Source organism: Pristiophorus japonicus, chromosome 17 (assembly GCF_044704955.1).
Source record: "Pristiophorus japonicus isolate sPriJap1 chromosome 17, sPriJap1.hap1, whole genome shotgun sequence".
Lineage (NCBI taxonomy): Eukaryota > Metazoa > Chordata > Chondrichthyes > Pristiophoridae > Pristiophorus > Pristiophorus japonicus.
The window spans coordinates 127,439,557-127,462,521 of NC_091993.1; the positions used below are offsets into that span (position 1 = coordinate 127,439,557).

General features: G+C 54.1%; 2 protein-coding genes and 1 long non-coding RNA gene across 6 annotated transcripts in view; 1 reads left to right on the top strand and 2 right to left on the bottom strand.

The window, feature by feature from the left end:
- Positions 1-16,126, bottom strand: part of LOC139228092 (lysine-specific demethylase 9-like) — a 75,246-nt gene extending 59,120 nt beyond the window's left edge. The window contains exon 1 of the mRNA XM_070859276.1: positions 15,829-16,126. Coding sequence (XP_070715377.1) covers positions 15,829-16,114 — 286 coding nt within the window. The 5' untranslated portion in view covers positions 16,115-16,126. The remainder of the gene's footprint in view (positions 1-15,828) is intronic.
- An 88-nt stretch (positions 16,127-16,214) lies between these two features.
- LOC139228093 (uncharacterized) overlaps positions 16,215-22,965 on the top strand; it is a 55,673-nt gene continuing 48,922 nt past the window's right edge. For all 3 annotated transcript variants that reach the window (XR_011587498.1, XR_011587496.1, XR_011587497.1), the window contains exon 1: positions 16,215-16,313. This is a non-coding gene — a long non-coding RNA (uncharacterized lncRNA). The remainder of the gene's footprint in view (positions 16,314-22,965) is intronic.
- Positions 21,440-22,965, bottom strand: part of LOC139228089 (tyrosine-protein phosphatase non-receptor type 22-like) — a 104,068-nt gene continuing 102,542 nt past the window's right edge. The window contains exon 19 of one of the 2 annotated variants that reach the window (XM_070859269.1): positions 21,440-22,165. In XM_070859269.1, the coding sequence (XP_070715370.1) occupies positions 21,719-22,165 (447 nt within the window). In that variant the 3' untranslated portion in view covers positions 21,440-21,718. The remainder of the gene's footprint in view (positions 22,166-22,965) is intronic. The other variant, XM_070859270.1, reaches the window with a different exon arrangement.

Here is a 22,965-nt window from a genome sequence, read left to right on the forward strand (position 1 = left end):
GGCGGGCGAGAGAGGGGGGGGCGGGCGAGAGAGGGGGGGGCGGGCGAGAGAGGGGGGGGCGGGCGAGAGAGGGGGGGGCGGGCGAGAGAGGGGGGGGCGGGCGAGAGAGGGGGGGGCGGGCGAGAGAGGGGGGGGCGGGCGAGAGAGGGGGGGGCGGGCGAGAGAGGGGGGGGCGGGCGAGAGAGGGGGGGGCGGGCGAGAGAGGGGGGGGCGGGCGAGAGAGGGGGGGGCGGGCGAGAGAGGGGGGGGCGGGCGAGAGAGGGGGGGGCGGGCGAGAGAGGGGGGGGCGGGCGAGAGAGGGGGGGGCGGGCGAGAGAGGGGGGGGCGGGCGAGAGAGGGGGGGGCGGGCGAGAGAGGGGGGGGCGGGCGAGAGAGGGGGGGGCGGGCGAGAGAGGGGGGGGGCGGGCGAGAGAGGGGGGGGCGGGCGAGAGAGGGGGGGGCGGGCGAGAGAGGGGGGGGCGGGCGAGAGAGGGGGGGGCGGGCGAGAGAGGGGGGGGCGGGCGAGAGAGGGGGGGGCGGGCGAGAGAGGGGGGGCGGGCGAGAGAGGGGGGGGCGGGCGAGAGAGGGGGGGGCGGGCGAGAGAGGGGGGGCGGGCGAGAGAGGGGGGGCGGGCGAGAGAGGGGGGGCGGGCGAGAGAGGGGGGGGCGGGCGAGAGAGGGGGGGCGGGCGAGAGAGGGGGGGGCGGGCGAGAGAGGGGGGGCGGGCGAGAGAGGGGGGGCGGGCGAGAGAGGGGGGGGCGGGCGAGAGAGGGGGGGCGGGCGAGAGAGGGGGGGCGGGCGAGAGAGGGGGGGCGGGCGAGAGAGGGGGGGCGGGCGAGAGAGGGGGGGCGGGCGAGAGAGGGGGGGGCGGGCGAGAGAGGGGGGGCGGGCGAGAGAGGGGGGGGCGGGCGAGAGAGGGGGGGGCGGGCGAGAGAGGGGGGGGCGGGCGAGAGAGGGGGGGGCGGGCGAGAGAGGGGGGGCGGGCGAGAGAGGGGGGGCGGGCGAGAGAGGGGGGGCGGGCGAGAGAGGGGGGGCGGGCGAGAGAGGGGGGGCGGGCGAGAGAGGGGGGGCGGGCGAGAGAGGGGGGGCGGGCGAGAGAGGGGGGGCGGGCGAGAGAGGGGGGGGCGGGCGAGAGAGGGGGGGGCGGGCGAGAGAGGGGGGGGCGGGCGAGAGAGGGGGGGGCGGGCGAGAGAGGGGGGGCGGGCGAGAGAGGGGGGGGCGGGCGAGAGAGGGGGGGCGGGCGAGAGAGGGGGGGCGGGCGAGAGAGGGGGGGCGGGCGAGAGAGGGGGGGGCGGGCGAGAGAGGGGGGGGCGGGCGAGAGAGGGGGGGGCGGGCGAGAGAGGGGGGGCGGGCGAGAGAGGGGGGGCGGGCGAGAGAGGGGGGGCGGGCGAGAGAGGGGGGGCGGGCGAGAGAGGGGGGGCGGGCGAGAGAGGGGGGGCGGGCGAGAGAGGGGGGGCGGGCGAGAGAGGGGGGGCGGGCGAGAGAGGGGGGGCGGGCGAGAGAGGGGGGGCGGGCGAGAGAGGGGGGGCGGGCGAGAGAGGGGGGGGCGGGCGAGAGAGGGGGGGGCGGGCGAGAGAGGGGGGGGCGGGCGAGAGAGGGGGGGGCGGGCGAGAGAGGGGGGGGCGGGCGAGAGAGGGGGGGGCGGGCGAGAGAGGGGGGGGCGGGCGAGAGAGGGGGGGGCGGGCGAGAGAGGGGGGGGCGGGCGAGAGAGGGGGGGGCGGGCGAGAGAGGGGGGGGCGGGCGAGAGAGGGGGGGGCGGGCGAGAGAGGGGGGGGCGGGCGAGAGAGGGGGGGGCGGGCGAGAGAGGGGGGGGCGGGCGAGAGAGGGGGGGGCGGGCGAGAGAGGGGGGGGCGGGCGAGAGAGGGGGGGGCGGGCGAGAGAGGGGGGGCGGGCGAGAGAGGGGGGGGCGGGCGAGAGAGGGGGGGCGGGCGAGAGAGGGGGGGGCGGGCGAGAGAGGGGGGGGCGGGCGAGAGAGGGGGGGGCGGGCGAGAGAGGGGGGGGCGGGCGAGAGAGGGGGGGGCGGGCGAGAGAGGGGGGGGCGGGCGAGAGAGGGGGGGGCGGGCGAGAGAGGGGGGGGCGGGCGAGAGAGGGGGGGGCGGGCGAGAGAGGGGGGGGCGGGCGAGAGAGGGGGGGGCGGGCGAGAGAGGGGGGGGCGGGCGAGAGAGGGGGGGGCGGGCGAGAGAGGGGGGGGCGGGCGAGAGAGGGGGGGGCGGGCGAGAGAGGGGGGGGCGGGCGAGAGAGGGGGGGGCGGGCGAGAGAGGGGGGGGCGGGCGAGAGAGGGGGGGGCGGGCGAGAGAGGGGGGGCGGGCGAGAGAGGGGGGGGCGGGCGAGAGAGGGGGGGGCGGGCGAGAGAGGGGGGGGCGGGCGAGAGAGGGGGGGCGGGCGAGAGAGGGGGGGCGGGCGAGAGAGGGGGGGCGGGCGAGAGAGGGGGGGCGGGCGAGAGAGGGGGGGCGGGCGAGAGAGGGGGGGGCGGGCGAGAGAGGGGGGGGCGGGCGAGAGAGGGGGGGGCGGGCGAGAGAGGGGGGGGCGGGCGAGAGAGGGGGGGGCGGGCGAGAGAGGGGGGGGCGGGCGAGAGAGGGGGGGGCGGGCGAGAGAGGGGGGGGCGGGCGAGAGAGGGGGGGGCGGGCGAGAGAGGGGGGGCGGGCGAGAGAGGGGGGGGCGGGCGAGAGAGGGGGGGGCGGGCGAGAGAGGGGGGGGCGGGCGAGAGAGGGGGGGGCGGGCGAGAGAGGGGGGGGCGGGCGAGAGAGGGGGGGCGGGCGAGAGAGGGGGGGGCGGGCGAGAGAGGGGGGGGCGGGCGAGAGAGGGGGGGGGCGGGCGAGAGAGGGGGGGGGCGGGCGAGAGAGGGGGGGGGCGGGCGGGAGAGGGGGGGGGCGGGCGAGAGAGGGGGGGGCGGGCGAGAGAGGGGGGGCGGGCGAGAGAGGGGGGGGCGGGCGAGAGAGGGGGAGGCGGGCGAGAGAGGGGGGGGCGGGCGAGAGAGGGGGGGGCGGGCGAGAGAGGGGGGGGCGGGCGAGAGAGGGGGGGGCGGGCGAGAGAGGGGGGGCGGGCGAGAGAGGGGGGGCGGGCGAGAGAGGGGGGGCGGGCGAGAGAGGGGGGGGGCGGGCGAGAGAGGGGGGGGGGCGGGCGGGAGAGGGGGGGGGCGGGCGGGAGAGGGGGGGCGGGCGAGAGAGGGTGGGGCGGGCGAGAGGTGAGTGAGAGGGGGGCAGAAGGTACTTCTGAGACACAGCCGTCGATGCATGTGCAGGCCTGGAGAGGCCTGTATGGATTGTGCAATGAGTATCCGCCCCCATCACAAGCAGCCTCCCTCACACATTCACATGGGTTTTATTTTGGGGTACACCTGCACTTTCTAAAATCATGTTCAAAACCATCCTGTACCAATTGCTGCAGCTCGGCTGCCTAGACATTATTTTTACATTTCTGCACTGTGCAAAATGAATCTTGTTTGAACAAAGGAAAAAAAATGTTCAGTTGGAGATATGGATGAAGCTTGTAGATTGCGGATGCGTGAACACCTTGAACCCGTTGCAGGGTTGGCTGAAAACCATTAATGAATGCAAGTGCTTAGAAAGGACAAGGTTGTTGTGGAGACGCGGGATGACTGAGTCAGGCTGTAATCAGGCACAAAGCTGCCGATACTGTAACTCTGCATTCTGCTCACTGATGCTCAACATTCAGAATGTTAAACAGCACCAGCACATGCTCACTGACTGCAGCTGGTTACTGAACACTTTCTCGGTTGACAGGCAGAATGAGGAGGTGTAGGGCACCAGGACTCTAGCCATGATTTGCTTTAAGTGCAGAAGCTGTATATAATAATAATCTGTCCCTTGGCTAACTTCCTCGGGCAACTGCTGGGGGTGGAAAGCAGCAGGTGGCAGGATCGCAGGCCAGGAGCAAACATTTCAATAATGTTCCTGCCATATCCTGGGTCACCCATACGGCCCCTCGAGCCTGCTCCGCCATTCAATACGATCATGGCTGATCTGATCATGGACTCAGCTCCACTTCCCTGTCCGTTCCCCATAACCCCTTATCCACTTATCTTTGAAGAAACTGTCTATTTCTGTCTTAAATTTATTCAATGACCCAGCTTCCACAGCTCTCTGAGGCAGCGAATTCCACAGATTCACAACCCTCGGAGAAGAAATTTCTCATCTCTGTTTTAAATGGGCGGCCCATTATTCTAAGATCATGCCCTCTAGTTCTAGTCTCCCCCATCAGTGGAAACATCCTCTTTGCATCTACCTTGTCAAGCCCCCTCATCATAATCTTATATGTTTCGCTAAGGTCACCTCTCATTCTTCTGAATTCCAATGAGTAAAGGCCCAACCTACTCAACATTTCCTCATAAGTCAACCCCTTCATCCCCAGAATCAACCTAATGAACCTTCTCTGAACTGCCTCCAAAGCAAGTATATCCTTTCTTAAATATGGAAACCAAAACTGCATGCAGTATTCCAGGTGTGGCCTCACCAATACCCTGTATAACTGTAGCAAGACTTCCCTGCTTTTATACTCCATCCCCTTTGCAACAATGGCCAAGATTCCATTGGCCTTCCTGATCACTTGCTGTACCTGCATACTAACCTTTTGTGTTTCATGCACAAGTACCCCCAGGTCCCGCTGTACTGCAGCACTTTGCAATCTTTCTCCATTTAAATAATAACTTGCTCTTTGATTTTGTTCTGCCAAAGTCACACTTTCCAACATTATACTCCATCTGCCAAATTTTTGCCCACTCACTTAGCCTGTCTATGTCCTTTTGCAAATATTGTGTGTCTACCCAACTGTGTACAATACACATCTGCATTATGGTACACAAGTTTAATAGAGATCACTCGTGACGGTTAGCCAGATCGGAATAGCTTTTTAAAAATTTGTTCATGGGATGTGGGCATCGCTGGCAAAGCCGGCATTTATTGCCCATCACTAATTGCCCCTCGAGAAGGTGGTGGTGAGCCGCCTTCTTGAAGCGCTGCAGTCTGTGTGGTGAAGGTGCTCCCACAGTGCTGTTAGGGAGGGAGTTCCAGGATTGTGACCCAGTGACAATGAAGGAATGGCCGATATATTTCCAAGTCAGGATGGTGTGTGACTGGGAGGGGAACGTGGAGGTGGTGGTGTTCCCAAGCGCCTGCTGCCCTTGTCCTTCTAGGTGGTATAGGTCACAGGTTTGGAGGTGCTGCCGAAGAAGCCTTGGTGAGTTGCTGCCATGCATCTCAGCCAAAACGCCGATTATCTGGCCAGAATCCATAATGTTCCTCTGACCAGGTCATTGCCACGTTACAGATGATAACAATGCAGCTATTTCAATCTCTCTTGTGCTCAGAACTTCCAACCCTTTAAGGGCTCAGGTGTACACTAGAAGGCAGTTCTTTCCCAGTTTAACAGACAGGTATTTGCCCATTAAATTGACTCCAACTCACATGATTACATCAACCTCAAAAACCCGTGAACTGATTTGCACCACCCAGCATCTGATGTGACAAAGAGTTTTCATTTGGGCTTAGGAAATGGTAAAGTAGCATGCTGCTGCTTAAAAAGCTGCACTGCTATTCTTCTGTGCCCATCAGCGTCAAATGGAAGGTGTCTAAATCCCCTCATTATCAGCGACACATTGATTAAGAGCACAGTACAAAAAATATCGTGCACGGTGCATTATAGCTGGAAATTTCACTAAGTGAGGCTGAACTTGTTATTTAAACGCATGTACACCCCAGACACCAACAGCCAGCATCCCATCTCTGACCCGCTAACACAAGCAAACTTCTCTCGTTAACCTTAAAGTGAAAGGAAAGAATTTTACGATGCCAATCCTCGGCAAAGCAGTCAGTCCAGTGAGTTGCAGCGGAGTTAGCTCTGACTTGCACACGCCCTTTGGTCCAGATCTAAAGCAGTGGGCTGTGACACAGAGGCAGATCAACGGCAAATACTCATCTGTCAAACTGGAAAGAGCTGCCTCCCCGCGTACACCTGCTGAACCAGACTGTTCGCAACCTTGGCGGCATATTTTATCCTGTGGCTTTCGGCCACATATCCGCTTTTATTCACCTGCGCTAATTTCTACTTATGTGGCTCGCTGTCAAATGTTTTATCTCATCGAAGCGCCTTGGGACATTTCACTGCATTAAAGGCGCTATATAAATGCAAGTTGTTGTTGTTAAAGGGTTAGAAGTTCTATACGCAAGGCGCTGACGCAGTTGCATTGTCACTACCTGTTAAATGTGATAATGACCTCGTTGCAGGGATTTTGGCCAATTGGTGTGGCTACAATACTGAAACCTTAGCAAGTGTCAAAATTTGACACCAATTAAACATGCATGAGACCTCTCCATCGATATTCCACTGAATGGGTCTGCTAACCTCAGACCTCTGCGCTCCTCTAATTCTGGTCTCTTGCGCATTCCCACCACATTCCCGATTTTCATCGCTCCATCAGTGGCCGTGCCTTCAGCTGCCAAGGACCTAAGCTCTGGAATTCCCTGCCTAAACCTCTCTCCTCCTTAAAACCTACATCTTTGACCAAGCTGTTGGTCACCTGTTCTAATATCTCATATGGCTCGGTGTCAAATTGTTTGATAACGCTCCTGAGAAGCGCCTGGAGACGTTTTACTCGGTTAAATTTTCTAAAGCCAGTCGTGGCTCAGTGGGCAACACTCTCGCCTCTGAGTCAGAAGGTTGTGGGTTCAAGCCCCACTCAAGAGACTTGAGCACATAAATCTAAACGTGACACTCTAGTGCTGAGGGAGTGCCGCACCATCAGAGGAGCCGTCTTTCGGGCAAGATGTTAAACCGAGGCCCCGTCTGCTCTCAGGTAAATATAAAAGATTATATGGCACTATTTTGAAGAAGAGCAGGGGAGTTATCCCCGTGTCCTGGGGCCAATATTGATCCCTCAACCAACATCACTAAAACAGATGATCTGGTCATTATCACATTGCTGTTTGTGGGAGCTTGCTGTGCGCAAATCGGCTGCCATGTTTCCCACATTACAACAGTGACTACGCCCCAAAAGTACTTCATTGGCTGCAAAGCACTTTGAGTCCTGAGGTCACGAAAGGCGCTATAGAAATGCAAGCTGTTGTTGCAGCTCTTGTTGCCTCTTGGCTTCCCTCAGATGGAGAACTATTTCCTGAGGGGCTGACATTCTGGAATCTCGCTACCTCAATCACGACAAGTTGGACTGAATGTGCAACTCTGTCGTGGTTTATTTCTCTTGTTTGTACACAGTTGCTAAGGTTTCACGGGTGGCAGACTTTGACCAGAGTGACTCAGAGTGCTGCACTGTTTTATTACCAGGCAGCGACCAGCACCTACTTCAAAAAATCCTCTACACTCTGGAGTGTAAACGCAACGCAGCTTGGCGGAAACACGGGGGGGGGGGGGGGAGGGCAAGCTTAGGTTGGAGAAACAAAAATGATTCCGAACGAGAGTGGGACAGCAGCGAAAATAACAAAGACACGAGGCCGAGCAGGTGGTTTTAATAAATGCACATTTGGTAGAACAACAACTTGTATTTATATAGCGCCTTTAACATAATGAAACGTCCCAAGGCGCTTCACAGGAGTGTTAGGAGATAAAAAAAATTGACACCGAGCCCCATAAGGAGAAATTAGGGCTGGTGACCAAAAGCTTGGTCAAAGAGAGAGATTTTAAGGAGCGTCTTGAAGGAGGAAAGAGAGGTAGAGAGGCGGAGAGGTTTAGGGAGGGAGTTCCAGAGCTTGGGGTCCAGGCAGCTGAAGGCACGGCCACCGATGGTGGAGCGATTATAATCAGGGATGCTCAGGAGGGCAGAATTAGAGGAGCGCAGAGTTCTCGGGGGGGGGGTGTTGTGGGACTGGAGGAGATTACAGAGATAGGGACTCACGATATAATCTACTCCCAACACTGATTTTCAACAGCCTCGTGTATGAACTGAGATCACAAAAAAAATACTAGGCAGCCGCGGGAACATAGGCCTCCCAGAGCTGTCGGAGATAAACCTCACTCTGCACTAACCGAGCCTCCTTGTTGCCATCAACTCCAATCTACTCTTTAAAATGTTTTTTATTCACTTTATTAAAAACTAGAGAACGCTCCACACCAATCTCAGCTGTGACATTTTAATCATTTTCAACTTACACGATGGCTAGCCCGGCAATACACAAATGTGATTACAATGCAGTATTTGCATCTGACCTACAGCTTGTAACCGGAGCCTCTTGCAGTGGCAACCTCGCACACTTACACTCTCCCCATTATGAAGAAGTACATGGATCACTCGTGTGTCACACCAGCTGCACATAGACAGCGTGCACACACTAATTCGCCACATACAGAGCACACGGGGGGCTGCGCAAAGAAACAACCTCCACTCTCTCAAGGGCAGATTGATGAGACACCCGGCAGGGAAGCCAGACTAGGCAAATCGGTGCAAAAAAAGCTCAGCTTTACTCTCCATCTTCACCCACACCCTCCCAACATATACGCAGATTTTTTTTTGCTCTTTTCTGTACACAGATTTACATCTGCACTCCCAACTAAAGCAGTGCAACAACGTGTATTTATATAGCGCCTTCAACACGCAACAATCTCCCCAGATTGGGGAGTCTAGAACTAGGGGGCATAGTTTCAGAATAAGGGGTCGCCCATTTAAAACAGAAATGAGGAGGAATTTCTTCTCTCAGAGGGCCGTGAATCTGTGGAATTCTCTGCCCGAGAGCTGTGGAGGCTGGATCTTTGAATATATTTCAGGTGGAGATTTTTGAACGATAAGGGTGTCGAGGGTTATGGGGAATGGGCAGGGAAGTGGAGTTGAGGCCAAGATTAGATCAGCCATGGCGGAGCAGGCTCGAGGGGCTGAATGGCCGACTCCTGCTCCTAGTGCTTATGTTTTATGTTCTTATGCTGCACAGAAGCGTAAATCAGACAAAAGGGAACATCGAGCCAAAGAAGATTTTTTGGCGGGGCAACCAAAAGTTGGTGGAAGAGATGGATTTTGAGCAACATCTTACAGGAGTAGAGGGAGGGAATTGCAGGACAAGGTGTGCAGACAGCAGAAGGCACGGCCTGGAATGGTGGTGATGGGTGGGGTCGCACAAGGTCAGAGGAAGGCAGATATCTCGGGTGGCTGTAGAGATGAAGGTGGTTACAGAGAGGACGAGGGGCAAGGCTAGGAATGGATTTAAACACAAAGTTGAGAATTTAAAATTTGAGGTGTCAGGAGCCAAACAGGGAAAGGAGGAGGCCATTCAGCCCCACAAGTCTGTTCCACCATTCAATGAGATCACGGCTCATCTGTATCTTATATCAATCGACGCATCACTGCTCCATATTCTATAATACTTCTGGTTAGCAAAATTATAAATCCATCTCAGATTTAAAATTAATTGTGCTTACATCTACGCTTTTTTTTTTGAGTTTTCTCTCCACACTTCTAGCACCCTTTGCATGAAGTGTTTCCTAAAAACCCTCCTGAATGGCCTGTCTCTGATTTTAAGGTTATATCCCCTCGTCCTGGACTTCCCCCACCAGCAGGAAACGTTTCTCTCTATCTATCCTATCAATTCCTTTCAAAATCCTTAAAAACCTCAATCAAATCACTCCCTAACGTTCTGAAGCCCAGCGTATGGAGGTCAGCGAGGAGAGGCGAGTGGGGCTTGGTGCAGGATTGGAGACGGACGGCAGCGTTCTGGATAAGCTGACGTTTATGGAGGTTGGCGAATGGGAGGCCGTCCAGGAGAGCGTTGGAATAGTCGTCTCTGGAGGTTTCAGCAGCATGGGGCTAATGCAGGATAGACTTGGGTGACAGAAGATGCATATTTTAGGCTTAGCACATACTGGTGCATGCACCGTGCACCCAAGGATGACCGTGCCTAGGCATCCGGTCAGACCCCCACTTGTAAAATCCAGAAGCACCTGAAGATAGTGATTCCCAGTGACACACACAGCCAGGAGAAAGACAAAAGAGAACTTGCATTGCTACAGCTCCTTTCACAACCTCAGGACATCTCAAAGCACCAATGAAGTACTTTTGAAGTGTAGTCACTGTTGTGATGTGGGTAAAAAGCAGCCAATTTGCGCACAGCAAGCTCTCACAAACAGCGCTGAAATAAATGACCAAATCATTTGTTTTAGGCGATGGTTAAGGGATAAATATTGGGCAGGACACTGAGGAGAACTCGAGCTCTTTTTCCAAATAGTGGCCATGGGATCTTTTATGCCCCGGTTTAACATCTCATTTGAAAGACGGCACCTCCGACAGTGCAGCACTCCCTCAGTACTGGCACTGGGAGTGCCAGCCTGGATTATGTGCCCAAGACACTGGAGTGGGTCTTGCACCCACGACCTTCTGACTCGGAGGCAAGAGTGCTGCCCACTGAACCCAGGTTTGGAAGAGTGTAGAATTGTGGTAATGGGTATTTTTTTGGTTGGCACAATCCTGAATTAGAACCCAAACAGCTAAAACAGATGATCAGCTAAAACAAAGCAACATGGTCTCACCCCCCCATTCCAAGGTCAGTCACACTTACACTGCTGTGATGTGGAAAGGGCTCCACAGTGATGCAGGAGTGAGTTTTCTGCAGCCTTGTACTCTGCAGCATCTGTGGGACGTAGAATTATTTCTCCATTTTAGGGGTTACACAAAGAAAGGTCGGAATTGACAAATATTCAGGAAGCTTTTTGCTTGCATACAATGGTCTGATTCCAGAAAGACATTTAAATGTCATTGCTGGCCCTGATGTATCCCTCATGGAAACTACATCTTTAAAAGGAAATTTGTTACAATTCTGACACCTCAAATGACAAAATGTGTAAAATTGTTGCCAGGGAATTTTCAGAATGTGGGTTCAAGTCCCACTCCAGAGACTTGAGCACAAAATCTAGGCTGACACTCCCAGTGCAGCACTGAGGGAGCGCTGCACTGTCGGAGGGGCAGTACTGAGGGAGTGCTGCACTGAGGGAGTGCCGCACTGTCGGAGGGGCAGTACTGAGGCAGTGCCGCACTGTCGGAGGGGCTGCACTGAGGGAGCTCCGCTGCATTGTCGGAGGGGCAGTACTGAGGGAGTGCTGCACTGTCGGAAGGGCAGTAGAGGGAGCGCTGCACTGTCGGAGGTGCCAGACAACAACTTGCATTTATACCTCGCCTTTAATGTAGACAAATGTCCAAAGGCACTTCACAGGAGCGTTATTAAACAAAATTTGACACCGAGCCACAGAAGGAAATATTAGGGCAGATGACCAAAAAGCTTGATCAGAGGTAGGTTTTAATGAGCAACTTGAAGGAGTAGAGAGATTTGGGGATGGAATTCCAAAGCTTAGCTGGAGCGATTAAAATCGGGGATGCTCAAGAGACCAGAATTGGAGGAACGCAGAGATCTCGGAGGGTTATGGGGCTGGAGGAGATTACAGAGATAGGGAAGGGGTGAGGCCATGGAGGGATTTGAAAACACGGATGAGAATGTTAAAATTGAGGCGTTGCCGGACCAGGAGCCAATGTCATCATCATAGGCAGTCCTTTGGAATCAAGGAAGACTTGTTTCCACTCTTAAAAATGAGTTCTTAGGTGGCTGAACAGTCCACTACGAGAATTACAGTCTGTCACAGGTGGGACAGTCATTGAGGGAAAGGGTGGGTGGGACTGGTTTGCCGCATGCTCCTTCCGCTTGTTGTCTGCATACTCTCGGTGATGATACTCGAGGTGCTCAGCGTCCTCCCGGATACACTTAGGGCGGTCTTTGGCCAGGGACTCCCAGGTGTCTGTGGGGATGTTGCATTTGTATCAAGGAGGCTTTGAGGGTGTCCTGCAAACGTTTCCTATGCCCATCTTTGGCTCGTTTGCCATGAAGAAGTTCCGAGTGGAGCGCTTGCTTTGGGAGTCTTGTTTCGGGCATGCGGACAATGCGGCCCGCCCAGCGGAGCTGATCGAGTGTGGTCAGTGCTTCAATGCTGGGGATGTTGGCCTGATCAAGGACGCTAACGATGGTGCGTCTGTCCTCCCAGGGGATTTGCAGGATCTTGCGGAGACATCATTGGTGGTATTTCTCCAGCGATTTGAGGTGTCCATTGTGTATGGAGCCAATGTGGGTCAGCGAGCACAGGGGTGATGGGTGAGCGGGATTTGGTGCGAGGTAGGACACAGGCAGCAGAGATTTGGATGAGCTCAAGCTGATGGAGGGTGGAAGATAGGAGGTAGGTCAGGAGAGCGTTGGAATAGTTGAGGCTAGAGTTAACAAAGGCACAGATAAGGGTTTCAGCAGCAGGTGAGCTGAGGCCGGGGCAGAGTCAGGCGATGTTACAGAGGTGGAAGTAGGCGGTCTTGGTGATGGAGTGGATATGATGTCGGAAGTTAAACCCACACAGATGGACATAAAAGATGCCACAGCACTATTCAAGAGCTGGGGAGTTCTCTCCAACAATCAGCTCCCAGGTCAGTAATTCCGGTTCTAATATTAGAACAGGCTCAAGATATAACATGGGCCACGTACTGTCCCAGTGCAGTGCTTCACTGTCCTTTGTTGATGTGGGCTGCACTGGCAAGGCCGACGTTAATTGGCTGTCCGTCCAGACAGGGGGTGTGGGACCTTGCACTTTAACCGTCAGATTGGTTTGCTCGGCCACCCAAGGGTCAATCACCTAGAGTAGGACGGGAGTCAGGTGTAGGCCAGAATGGGTATGGTCAGCAGATTCCCTTCCCTGAAGGACATTAGTGAAGCAGTTGGGACTTTAACAATCTGGAAGCTTTTGCAGCCATTTTTACATAAGAATTAGCAGGAGTAGGCCACTCGGCTCCTCGAGTCGGTTCTGCCATTCAAAAGATCATGGCTGATCTTCGGCCTTAACTCTAGCTTCCCAGAGATTGTTAGATTTGTGAATATTAAGGGATTCAAGGAATATGGGGATAGTGCAGGAAAGTGGAGTTGAGGTCGAAGATCAGCCATGGTTGCCATCATGTTTGCTACCTGTTGGCAAAGTACATCTAATATGAAGTGAAGGTGTTTTGTCTTCACTATCGTCCAACATCACTAAAACAGATGATCTGATCATTAGAAAGAAAATAAAGGCTTGCATTTATATAGCACCTTTCATGACCACCGGACGTCTCAAAGCGCTTCGCAGACAATGAAGTACTTTTGGAGTGTAGTCACTGTTGTAATGTGGAAAACGCGGCAGCCAATTTGCACACAGCAAGCTCCAATACACATCAATGTGATAATGACCAGATAATTTTTTTTGTTATGTTGATTGAAGGATATATATTGGCCCCAGGACACCGGGCAGAACTCCCCTGCTCTTCTTCGAAATAGTGCCTTGTGATCTTTTATGTTCACCTGAGAGCAGACGGCCTCGGTTTAACATCTCATCCGAAAGACGGTACCTCCGACAGTGCGGCATTCCCTCAGTACTGCCCCCCGACAGTGCAGCACTCCCTCAGTACTGTACTGGAGTGTCAGCCGAGATTTATGTGGAGTGGGACTTGAACCAACAACCTTCTGACTCAGGGTGAGAGTGCTGTCCACTGAGCCCCATCCAACACATTATCACATTGCTGTTTGTGGGAGCTTGCTGTGTGCAACAGTGACTACTCTCCAAAAAGTACTTCATTGGCTGTAAAACACTCTGGGATGTCTGGTGGTCGTGAAAGGTGCTATAGAAATACAAGTTCGTCCTTACTTTTCTTGATGCACCTCCTTCAGTCACTGGGAACGGAACAACCACCATTGCAAACGGCGCCTACAGTTCGTTTTCTGCCCAGTTGCCAGACCTCAATATAAAAATTATTTGTTTCCACAGCACCAAAGTCCGACAGTAATTACTACCTTCCACATTCCAAACACAGCCCTAACCTGAACAAAAGGAATCCTCAACCCTCAATCTCTCATGAATAACCCCACTCCTTACTTTGAATCAGGTGTCAAGACAAATGTTTGTTATATTTAAATCCCTTCAACAAAACATACCACCAAAAATCAAACATAACAGATTTCCTCTTCTACTTACCACACAATTCATTTATCACACACTACACGCAGGATTTAAAAGTAAACAATGACAGATAATTTTTTCAATGAACTCACGGCCATAACTGTTAAACCCCCTTTCGAACTGACAGTTGTGACCTGCACGAACCAAACCCTAAAATTGGACATGTCACCGAGGAAAGAAAGAATTTGTATCTGGGGGGAGGGAGGAAGAAGGGGAAAGGGGGGAGGGGAACATAATAGGAGCAGGAGTAGCCATTTGGCTCCTCGAGCTTGCTCCGTCATTCAATAAGATCATGGCTGATCTAATCATGGACTCAGCTCCACTTCCCTGCCCGCTTCCCATAACCCTTTACACTCCCTTATCGCTCAAGAATCTGTCTATCTCCGCCTTAAATATATTCAATGACCCAGCCTCCACAGCTCTCTGGGGCAAAGAATTCCACAGATTTACAACCCTCAGAAGAAATTTCTCATCATCTCAGTTTTAAATGGGTGACCCTTTATTCTAAGACTATGTCCCCTAGCTTTAGTTTCCCTTATGGGTGGAAATATCCTCTCTGCATCCACCTTGTCGAGCCTAGTACTACTTCATTTGTGATAGTGATTGTATTAAGTTCCTCCCTACCTATAGCCCCTTGATTTTCCTTTGTGATGTTTTTAGTGTCTTCTACCGTGAAGACTGATACAAAATATTTGTTCAATGTCTCTGCCATTTTCCTGTTCACCATTATTAATTCCCCAGTCTCTCATCCTCCAGGGGACCAACATTTACTTTAGCCACTCTTTTCCTTTTTATGTTTTTATATTTTGTGCTCGTTTATTTTCATAATCTATCTTCCCTCTCAATCATTTTTTGTCATTCCCTGCTAGCTTTTAAAAAATTCCCAATCCTCTGGCCCCCCCACTAGTTCTGGCCACATTGTATGCCTCTGTTTTCAATTTGATACCCTCCTTATTTCCCTAGTTAGCCATGGATGGTTCTCCCTTTGTTTAATCTTTCTTGCTCATTGGGATATATTTTTATTGCGAGTTATGAAATATGTCAAGTGTCTGCCATTACTCATCAACCGTCCCATACCTTAGTCTATTTTCCCAGTCCACTTTAGTCAACTCTGCCCTCATACCTTTGTAGTCTCCTTTATTTAAGCTTAGGACACTGGTTTGAGATCCAACTTTCTCACCCTCCAAATCAATTTGAAATTCAACCATGTTAAGGTTGAGTGGAAAAGGTGGGAGATGAGGGTGGGGAAAGGGGGAGATGAGGGTGGGAGGGAAAGGGGGGAGAGGGGTGGGGAAAGGGGGGGGAGAGGGGTGGGGAAAGGGGGGGAGAGGGGTGGGGAAAAGGGGGGAGGGAAAGGGGTGGGGAAAAGGGGGGAGGGAAAGGGGGGAGAGGGGTGGGGAAAGGGGGGAGAGGGGTGGGGAAAGGGGGGAGAGGGGTGGGGAAAGGGGGGAGAGGGGTGGGGAAAGGGGGGAGAGGGGTGGGGAAAGGGGGGAGAGGGGTGGGGAAAGGGGGGAGAGGGGTGGGGAAAGGGGGAGAGGGGTGGGGAAAGGGGGGAGAGGGGTGGGGAAAGGGGGGAGAGGGGTGGGGAAAGGGGGGAGAGGGGTGGGGAAAGGGGGGAGAGGGGTGGGGAAAGGGGGGAGAGGGGTGGGGAAAGGGGGGAGAGGGGTGGGGAAAGGGGGGAGAGGGGTGGGGAAAGGGGGGAGAGGGGTGGGGAAAGGGGGGAGAGGGGTGGGGAAAGGGGGGAGAGGGGTGGGGAAAGGGGGGAGAGGGGTGGGGAAAGGGGGGAGGGAAAGAGGGAAAGGGGGAGAAGGGGAACGTGTAATGGAGGAGAGGGAAAGGTGGGCGGGAGAAGCCTCTCACTGCACCCCGCCCCCCGGACTCTCCTTACCTTTAGGGGCCGGGCGGCAGGCGCTGCTGTCCCGCGGCGGCCGGGGCTCCCTGTCCCGGTGCAGGTGCCGCTCCCTCGGGCTGCGGGCCTGGGGCAGCGGGGCGGCAGCGGCGGTGGGTCCGGGGGTCGGCGGGCAAAGCGAGCAGCGGGTGGGAGTGGGGCCGGGGCCTGTGGCGGGCCCCGGGCCCGGGTGGTGGGTCTTGCGGCGCTTGGCGGGAAGTGGGAGCGGCCCGGGTCCGGGCTCGGGGCTCGGCGCCTTCAGGCGGACCAGGCCAAGCTGCGCCATCGCTAACCGGCAGTGACGTCGCGGCCGGAAGTGCCGGACGGACAGAGGGGCGCGGGCACCGCCGGAATCGGAGGGCGGAAGTGGCGTCACGGGGAGGGCGGGCCGGCGGCGGTGGGACCGGCTCGCCGCCATCTTGAGTGAGGCAACAACAACAACAAGAAGAAGAGGCGGGGGAGACACAATGGCGGACGACAGCCCGGTGAGCCTGACATCAGTCGCAGGGAAAATGCTGGAAACTTTTATTAAGGACAGGACCAGGGCACTTAGAAAATAATAATAGGTTTGAACAGAGTCAGCATGGATTTATGAGGGGAAATCATGTTTGACAAAGCTGTGGGGTAACTCGAGGATAGAGAAGGGGGACCCAGTGGATGTGATATATTTGGATTTTCAGAAGGCATTCGACAAGAGGTTATTAAACAAAATTATTGGTCCTGGGATTGGGGGTAATGTACCAGCATGGATTGAGGATTGGTTAACGGACAGAAAACAGAGAGTCGGACTAAACGGGTCATTTTGGGGTTGGCGGGCTGTAACCAGTGGGGTACCGCAAGGATCGGTGCTTGGGCCCCGGCTATTCACAATCAATATCAATGATTTGGATGAGGGGACCAAATGTACATTATCCAAGTTTGCTGATGGTGCAAAGCTAGATGGGAATGTGAGTTGTGAGGAGGATGCAAAGAGGCTTCAAGGGGATATAGTCAGGCTAAGTGAGTGGGCAAGAACATGGCAAATGGAATATAATGTGGAGAAATGTGAAGTCATTTGAAAGACGGCCCCTCTGACAGTGCGGCGCTCCCTCAGTATTGCCCCTCCGACAGTGTGGCGCTCCCTCAGTACTGCCCCTCCGACAGTGCAGCGCTCCCTCAGCACTGCCCCTCCGACAGTCTGGCGCTCCCTCAGTACTGCCCCTCCGACAGTGCGGGGCTCCCTCAGTACTGCCCCTCCGACAGTGCGGCGCTCCCTCAGTACTGTCCCTCCGACAGTGCGGCGCTCCCTCAGTACTGCCCCTCCGACAGTGCGGCGCTCCCTCAGTACTGTCCCTCCGACAGTGCGGCGCTCCCTCAGTACTGCCCCTCCGACAGTGCGGCGCTCCCTCAGTACTGCCCCTCCGACAGTGCGGCGCTCTCTCAGTACTGCCCCTCCGACAGTGTGGCGCTCCCTCAGTACTGCCCCTCCGACAGTGCGGCGCTCCCTCAGTACTGCCCCTCCGACAGTGCGGCGCTCCCTCAGTACTGCCCCTCCGACAGTGCGGGGCTCCCTCAGTACTGCCCCTCCGACAGTGCGGCGCTCCCTCAGTACTGTCCCTCCGACAGTGCGGCGCTCCCTCAGTACTGCCCCTCCGACAGTGCGGCGCTCCCTCAGTACTGTCCCTCCGACAGTGCGGCGCTCCCTCAGTACTGCCCCTCCGACAGTGCGGCGCTCCCTCAGTACTGCCCCTCCGACAGTGCGGCGCTCTCTCAGTACTGCCCCTCCGACAGTGTGGCGCTCCCTCAGTACTGCCCCTCCGACAGTGCGGCGCTCCCTCAGTACTGCCCCTCCGACAGTGCGGCGCTCCCTCAGTACTGCCCCTCCGACAGTGCGGCGCTCCCTCAGTACTGCCCCTCCGACAGTGCGGTGCTCTCTCAGTACTGCCCCTCCGACAGTGCAGTGCTCTCTCAGTACTGCCCCTCCGACAGTGCAGCACTCCCTCAGTACTGCCCCTCCGACAGTGCGGTGCTCTCTCAGTACTGCCCCTCCGACAGTGCGGTGCTCTCTCAGTACTGCATTGGCAGTGTCAGCCTGGATTTTGTACTCAAGTCCATGGCGTGGGACTTGAACCCACAACCTTCTGACTCAGGAGGTGAGAGTGCGGCCCACTGAGCCATGGCTGACACACATCCGAAGGCACATCATCGGAGTGATTATCAAACACAATTTGACACCGAGCCACATAAGGAGATATTAGGGACAGGTGACCAAAAGCTTGGTCAAAGAGCTTGGTTTTAAGGGGCGCCCTAAAGGAGGAGAGGTTTGGCAGGAATTCCGGAGGTCAGGCTTTGCTCCTCTGCCCTCAGGCTCAGACTGCTCTCTTGTGTGCGCTCTCACCCAGAGATCACGGGTTCGAGACCCACACGAGGACCAGAGCATCAGGGGTGAACACTTAGATTTTTTAAATTGCCGTTCCTGGCACACATTACCTTAAGCTAGGGTTGTGTAGTCACTAAGGTGCTGGAGTAACAACCCTACGATTGTTAGTTCGAAACCTACCTGGTTCAAGTTGTGAAAAGCTGCTCAGTAAATCGCGTAGCTTGTGGGCTAGTATGAAAAAAGTGATCTTCTCACCAGCTCGCTGTGTTTGGATATATTCCTGGAGGTTTTGTCACATGACCATCGCCCTGTTAGACACACTTTTTAAATTTTTTTAAATGCATTTGTTCACGGGATGTGGGCGTCGCTGGCAAGGCCGGCATTTATTGTCTATCCCTAGTTGCCCTCAAGAACGCGGTGTTGAGCCGCTGCAGCCCTTGTGGTGACTTTTTATTAGCAGTTTTTGGGCAGTTAAGAGTCAACGACATTGCTGAGGATCTGGAGTCACGTATAGGCCAGACTGGGTAAAGGCGGCGGATTTCCTTCCCTACAGGACATTAATGAACCAGATGGGTTTTTACAACAATCCGGTAATTTCATGCACACCATTACTGAGACTGGCTTTTTATAATTAACTGAATTTAAATTCCACAGTTGCCGTGGGGGGATTTGAACTCACGTCTCCGGATCATTAGTCCAGGTCTCTGGGTTACTGGTCCTGTAACGTTACCACTGAGCGACCGTACTCATCTCCAGTATTTTTTATAATGAATAATTTTTTTTTTAATGCGTCATTTGAATTTCCACCTGGGTTGATAATCTGTTGTTTAGTGATGTTGATTGAGGCCAAGACACCGGGAAGAACTCCCCTGCTTTTCTTCAAAATAGTGCCATGGGATCTTTTACGCCCACCTGAGAGTGCAGACGGGGCCTCGGTTTAACGTCTCATCTTTCAGTGCAACACTCCCTCTGTACTGCACCGGGAGTGTCGGCCAGGACCTTTGTGCTCAAGTTTCTGGAGTGGAATTTGGACCGATGGGAGAGCGAGGTACCAGTAAATGGGAGTCTGGGGTGCAAGGTAGCAGAAATTGAAAATCAAAAACTTCACAAATCATTCACTTGTAAAGCGTTTTTTCTAGTGTTTAGTATAAAGAGGCAACGTGAAATCGTAAATTAAAAATGCATTAATAGCTAGTGAGCCTGAAAGCTAATCGCTGCAACTTGTTTAATTATTTGTGGTTTCCAGTCCCATGTCCCGCTTCTCTCTTTGGCTCGTGTGCCAAAGTGTTTTTCACTATGCTGGCTCCATCTAGTGATCACATTACATACATACTGCTTTATTTCCACAGCTGGACAATAGGCCACCACATCAGTCCCAAGGGCAGCCAATCATCTGTATTCATTCGAAGAGTCTGTATGTTCACATTACATCCATTGAATTATATTTCATATGAGCGGGAAGCCCACGATCAGAGACAAAAATCAGAGACTGGCTCCATTCTGAAACACTCTGTGGTGATTAGGAATGTAAAATTAAATTTCAAAAATTAGTTTCAATTTTCATCGCCGCGACAGTCAGTACAGCTCTGGATTCTCTGTCAACCCCTCCCATCCGCTCCCAGTGCTGCACTGAATCTGCTCTGTCCATACTCACCACCACCTCTCGAGGGGCAATTAGGGATGGGCAATAAATGCCAGCCTTGCCAGCGACGCCCACATCCCAGGAACGAATAATTTAAAAAAACTCCCCCCAGTAGGGCACTGGATCCATTCTGTAAACACTCCTCCAGTATTTCAAATGGTATGTTGGCCTTTATTACAAGAGGATTTGAGTATAAGAGTAAAGACGTCTTACTGTAATTATATCAGGCCCTGGTGAGACCACACCTGGAGTATTGTGTACAGTATCGATCTCCTTACCTAAGGAAGGATATACTTGCCATAGAGGGAGTGCAACGAAGGTTTACCAGACTGATTCCTGGGATGGCGGATTGTCCTATGAGGAGAGATTAAGTAGACTGGGCCTATATTCTCTAAAGTTTAGAAGAATGAGAGGTGATCTCATTGAAACATACAAAATACTTACAGGGCTTGACAGGGTAGATGTAGGGAGGATGTTTCCCCTGGCTGGTGCGTCTCGAACCAGGGGTCACAGTTTCAGGATAAGGGGTCGGTCATTTAGGACTGAGATGAGGAGAAACTTCTTCACTCAGAGGGTGGTGAATCTTTGGAATTCTTTACCCCAGAGGGCTGTGGAGGCTCAGTCTTTGAGTATATTCAAGGCTGAGATCGATAGATTTTTGAATATTAAGAGAATCAAGGGATATGGGATAAGTGGATTTGAGATTCATGATCTCATTGAATGGCGGAGCAGGCTAGAGGGGCTGAATGGCTTACTCCTGCTCCTGATTCTTATATTCTTATAAGTAGGAGTAGGCCATTTGACCCCTCAAGCCTGCTCCGCCATTCAGTAAGATTCTGGCTGATCTAATCTTGGTCTCAACTCCACTTTCCTGCCCGCTCCCCGTGACCTTCGACTCCCGTATTGTTCAAGAATCTGTCTACACCTTAAATATATTCAGTGACCCAACCTCCACAGCTATCTGTGGTGGGGAATTCCAAAGATTCATAACCCCCAGAGAAGAAATTCCTCATCCCCATTTTAAATGGGTGACCCCTTATTCTGAAACTATGCCCCCTAGTTCTAGATTCCCCAAGAGGGGAAACATCCTCTCTGCATCTACCCTGTCAAGCCCCCTCAGAATCTTATGTTTCAATTGGATCACCTCTCATTCTTCTAAACTCCCGAGTACAGGCCCAACCTGCTCAACCTTTCCTCATAAGACAACCCCTTCATCTCAGGAATCAGTGGAGTGAACCTTTTCTGAACTGCCTCCAATGCAAGTATATTCACTGGATCCACTCTGTCCCACCCTGCAGTGTTACACTGGATCCACTCTGTCCCACCCTGCAGTGTTACACTGGATCCACTCTGTCCCACCCTGCAGTGTTACACTGGATCCACTCTGTCCCACCCTGCAGTGTTACACTGGATCCACTCTGTCCCACCCTGCAGTGTTACACTGGATCCACTCTGTCCCACCCTGCAGTGTTACACTGGATCCACTCTGTCCCACCCTGCAGTGTTACACTGGATCCACTCTGTCCACCCCCCCCCGCCCCCAGTATTACACTGGATCTGCTCTGTTGTGATTTTATAAAGGGAGACAAATCGTAGTGAAAGTACAAGTCATGAGCAATCTTTACTGATGTCCTTGGGTTTCACATAGATCCGTTACAGATTCATCCCCAGACCCCGGTGCAAATGTACAAGTGTTGGGAAAAGACCGAGTTCCCAAGCAGCGGGAACCGATCAAGCCTCCGCCTGTCAGCCCGGCAGATACCGCCCGACACACACACGGTGTGACCCATTAGCTTCCTCAGCACACAACGTCTGCTGCCTCTACACAGAGACAGAGCAGAACGCCGCTTCACATTGTTAAAAGATGCAACAAATTAATTTTTAAAGATTTACAGATCTGTGAATAAATCTGACTGTCGTCCTGAGGTTCCTGAAATAGAGAAATGTGCGTCTGTGAGTGGCCCCAGAACGGGGGTGGAGTTCCTCTTGTAATAAAATGTCTGAGTCCTTTGAGTCTCTGTAATCGGAGCCCCGCTGGTAAAGCTGTGAGGAAGCCAAGCTTGGGAAGGTGCGAGTTTGGGAGAGGGTGATTTCACTCGCGCTTTGCTCATTGTGAAGGCGGGCAGGAATTCCCCAGTTCCCTCCGGGGGGGTTTCGCAGCCCCCCCGGAGACTGGTTCTGTCGGGCACCCAGTCAGTAGACGCAGCCGGCCCCAACAATCGAGGCTCGTCCCCTTCGGTGTCGGGGTGCGGGAGGATGTCACCCAGGGCCGTTTCACACCCAGTCTGTGGGAGGATTCCTTGGTCCTTTCGGTTTGGCAAAGCGGTTCTTGAAAGCTACAACAAACAAACAAATGACATAGAATTAGACAGCACAGAAACAGGCCGTTCGGCCCCACCGCTCCGTGCCGGTGTTTATGCTCCACTCGAGTCTCCTCCCAGCCCTCTTCATCTCACCCCATCACCATATGCTTCCCATTAAATGCATCTGTGTTATTCGCCTCAACCACTTCCTGTGGCAGCGAGTTCCACATCCTCACCACTCTCTGGGTAAAGAAATAATCAAATTAACACAAAACAAAACCAAAATACTGCGGACGCTGAAATCTTAAATAAAAACAAAATGCTGGAAACAGAAGTAGAGTTATTGTCCGGAAGGCAGACCGGAGAAGAGAGGTCAGGTGCATTGTGTACGGATAAAGTAACCTGTTGCGTTAATCGTAGAATCATAGGGCCCAAGTTTCCACATGATTTGCGCCTGATTTTTTAGGAGCAACTGGTGGAGAACGGACTATCCTAGAAATCGCAATTCTCCACATTTTTTTTTCTGCAGTTCTAGTCAGGTAGAACAGTTCCACTTTGGAACAGAATTTTTTCTTCAAAAGGGGGCGTGTCCGGCCACTGACGCCTGATTTCAAAGTTTCCACAGTGAAAACGTACTCCAAACTAAAGTAGAATGGAGCCAGTGAAGATTTTTGTAGAACTGAAAAAACCTGTTCTACACATTAAAAAATCAGGCGCAGGTTACAAATTAGGCGTCCAGAACGAGGTGGGGGGAGGGGGGGGGGGGGGGAACTCATTAAATTCTACAATAAATCCTTATTTATACTTCTACAAATAAATCCAACCTGAATAAA